At 35.7% G+C, this 3,898-nt stretch overlaps 1 protein-coding gene across 1 annotated transcript; it reads left to right on the top strand.

The window, feature by feature from the left end:
• The first annotated feature begins 740 nt into the window (after positions 1 to 740).
• Positions 741 to 3,398, top strand: LOC128502132 (C5a anaphylatoxin chemotactic receptor 1-like). The gene is made up of 2 exons (XM_053471862.1): positions 741 to 872; positions 1,795 to 3,398. Exon 2 carries the CDS (start codon positions 1,837 to 1,839, stop codon positions 2,896 to 2,898), a length of 1,062 nt encoding a protein of 353 aa, XP_053327837.1. The 5' UTR covers positions 741 to 872; positions 1,795 to 1,836; the 3' UTR covers positions 2,899 to 3,398.
• Positions 3,399 to 3,898: the final 500 nt, after the last annotated feature.

Below are 3,898 nucleotides of genomic sequence, written 5' to 3'. Positions count from 1 at the left end.
TTGGGTATTTCTAAACTCAGGACAAATAGTAGAATCTATTTAGCAGGTTTTTTTTATTAGTTTTTGCAGATGAGTAAAGTGAGAAAAGGTCATTTTTTAACAAAAAATCACCATATTTTATCATTTTTATAGTAAATTAGATGGTATGATAAAAATAATCTAAAGAAAGCCCTGTTTGTCCTGAAAAAAAACAATATATAATATGTGTGGAAGCACGAAATGAGAAAGAAGAAAACCACAGCTAAACAGCAACGCTGAAAAATGTTAAAAGAGCCTTTGTCCCAAAATGTACTACAAGTAGGAAACAGTCTTGTCATTAAGGGGCTAATGTCTAAACCTTGGCAACAAAAGTGAGTACACCCCCTAAGTGGAAATGTCCAAACTGAGCTTGAAGCATACTTTAGCCCTAGTGTCTCCATTCTGGGCTATGGAGGTGAGATTCAGGGCTTCACCCCACTAGCCCCCATCTAGCGATGCCGCTGATTAAAGTAACCCCTAAATGTTTTGTGTACTCTTCCTAAACTCCTAAAGCAACCCCATTTAATCGTCAAATCCATCTATCCCCACCAAACAAAATTAAAATGATGTCGCTAATAATATCCTTTTCGTTTCGTGAATCTCAAATAGCTTTCTAATTTGCAAAGATCGATGAAGAATCATGGGAATCGTTTAACATCTGCAAATCTCCAAGAGCACTTCCCCTACTCTATAATGAAAGGAACAGAACAGCGTAATATGTGTTCAGTTGACATAAAGCTCTGATGTGTGATGTCCAAACAGCATTGCTTTAAAAGGAGAATCAGATATCTTCCTTTGTTACACAAGTAGGAGCAACTAATCCTCCAACATCTCTGTCACTGGTGCAGATTCCTGTAAGTACAACCAAGCCACAAATAATTCGAAAAAAAACTTTATTTCGAAAATTTCCAATTTAAATAGCTAGCTAACTCTTTAATTATTTCGTAGTATTATACTTTTTCAGTTTAGATAGTAATGTGACATGTATGTGATATCTCTCTGCTTATCAATAACGAGACTGAGATATGCGATAACGCAATGGAACATTTTTATAAGAAGGATTTCTAAGCAAAGGAGAATATGCATGGCAATCACAGTGGAAACCAACCAAAATAGCCTTCTGATTGCTTCGCATTTAACATTTCTTTTATTTTACAGCAAAGCAGCCAGGGTGATGAGGTTTTCTCTGTAGCCCATAGCTTACATGCTTTCTTCATTATTGTTTTCTCTTAAAATGCAGATTTCTTGCTTTATATTTGTATATAAAGCGAGGATATGATTCCAGTCTAACATCACGTGTGCCCTTACATGTTACATGGTTGCAGTAGACAATTATGAAAATAGATAAAGTGCTTTGACTAATGATTTTATAATAAAATGAGAGAGACTTGGCCAAATTCCTCCTTCCATAGAGCAATCAGCGCTATTTTGCAGGATTTGGTTGCTTATTTTTAAATGGTAACAAACAAGGAGGAACTTATCTTAAAAGCTAAAATTACCACTGTAAAAAAAGCCCTCACTGTAAAAAAAATAATACTCAACCTTAAGTTGTTATTAGAAAACTATTCTACAAACATATACTCCTGCCGTTTATAAGACATTCACTGAATGTATGGGATGGTAAGCAAAATGTAGGTAGTTCATGTACATTGGTCATTACTCCTGTGCTCTCTTAAGGGGGCTCCCTTTAATATTGATGAAAAAAGTGAAACTGTTTCATAGTAACCTATGCTTAGCAAAACTTCAAAAACCATGTTGTCATTTGTTTCTGAAAAGGTATCTACAAAGTGAATTTACAAGAAGCGGTCACATCTTGCCATGGATTACAATTATAGCTACGACAACTATGAAGATTCAAACGGCAATTCAACATTCATGTATACTCCTTTCATTTTTAACTTTAGACCTAACTCGACAGAAGTGATAACCCCCTATAAATGGGTTGCTCTCTTGATTTACATTGCAGTGTTTTGCCTTGGTGTGCCCGGCAATGCTTTGGTTGTATGGATGACAGCTTTCGAAATGAAAAGAACAGTTAATACTGTGTGGTTTTTAAATCTGGCCATTGCTGACCTGGCATGCTGTCTTGTTGTGCCATTTTCAATCATGGAAATAGCATTATATGGACGCTGGCCTCTGGGCCTTTTCTTGTGCAAGTGCCTACCTTCAGTCCTTTTAGTAAATATGTATGCCAGTGTTCTTCTCCTTACTGTAATCAGCATAGACCGCTGCGCCTTGGTCATCAAACCAGTTTGGTGTCAGAATAAAAGGACTGTTAAAAAAGCATATTTGGCATGCCTGGTGGTGTGGCTCTTTGCCTTTCTCTGGAGCAGTCCTTCCTTCATATTCAGACAGACGGTGAAGAGGTTTGATGCAATAAAATGTTCTATGCAATACTCTTTGCTGGGTGCACACCAGCAAAAGACAGAGAACATTATTGCAATTTTCAGGTTCCTAATAGGATTCATCATTCCATTTTTGGTGATCACAATTTCATACAGCATATTGGTGTCAAAGGTCAGTGGACGATTTAGTCAGTCCAGCAAGACAATGAAGGTAGTCCTTGTGGTTATAATTGGATTTTTTGTGTGCTGGTTCCCATACCATGTGGCAGGAATCATTTTAGCTGCACATTCAAACAACTCTTCATTATATATATCTACATTAAACATAGATCCCATTTTGATCAGTATTGCATTTGTCAACAGCTGCATCAATCCAATCATTTATGTACTCGTGGGACGGGACTTCAAGACAAAATTTAAGCAGTCTATCACCTCTATTCTAAGGAATGTATTGACAGATGAAGTGAGTCAAACTTTTGATTCCAAGAAGACAAAGTCAACATCAGATACAAAGAACACTGAGACTCATGTATAGTTTAATGATACAAAGATGAAAACTACGGAACATGTATAAAAGGACATCCAAATATTGAATGGGGTGGGTGCATTCATGTGGGCCGGGAAGCTACAACCTACATATCTAATATTAAGGCTTGAAGCCCTAGAGGGCGGATTTCCTACTTACAGAAGCATAGCCTGACTTTTACTTTACAAACTACGATTCTGTATGACTTACAAATTCATGAATAACAAATCAGGTCTATTTCTAAGATGAGATTTTGTAAAATGTAGAAAGGGTCTGTGTATATGTTAACAGTTAATGTTTTGGTGGTCCGAGTGTGAAATAATCTCAGCTCCCTCTATTATATTAAATCAAGTCATGTATATTTTCATACTATAATATACACTTTCCTCATGGAATTACTGAAGGTTTTCTTTTGTTGGGTAACGGAAGTGGTTCAACTGCTCTAATATGTCATCAACATACTGTATATACACTTATGCTCTTTTACAATGTTATGACACAAGCTATCTTGTAAGAGGTCTTGTGGGAAAGGATGTACCCTGTACCATTTATTAGCTTTGCCAATATCGCTAAAGCTTTAATTGTGTATAAAAAAAGAACTTGCATTTTTTTTTTAAAGGAAATTAATAGAATTGTGGATATATTTAAATATATTTGCTGTATATAATTATACCTGCAAAACTTGTTTTATTGGTTATGAAAAATATATCTAATCATTTGATATTTAAGAGTACTAAAGGTATTTAAACTATGTCTGTAACCATGAATGCCATTTCTTTATTATTAAAATAAACACTTTTGCGTACTTGTTCTTAGAGGAAATATACAGTTTGAAGGCTAGGGAAATAGGGTTTTCTTAGCTTAGTACCAATTGTCCTACATTAAATTAAAGGGGGTAGGGAGATGAACAAGAACTATATGTATTTTAAGTGATAGAGATGTTTTATAGAACATATGGAAGTCCCTTTGCTCAGCATCAGCAGGCAGCTCACAGCGTGAGGAAGCTGGA

This window comes from Spea bombifrons, chromosome 7 (assembly GCF_027358695.1).
Source record: "Spea bombifrons isolate aSpeBom1 chromosome 7, aSpeBom1.2.pri, whole genome shotgun sequence".
In the NCBI taxonomy this organism is placed as follows: Eukaryota; Metazoa; Chordata; class Amphibia; order Anura; family Pelobatidae; genus Spea; species Spea bombifrons.
The sequence above is the reverse complement of the archived record's forward strand: the minus strand, read 5'-3'. Positions and strand labels throughout refer to the sequence as shown.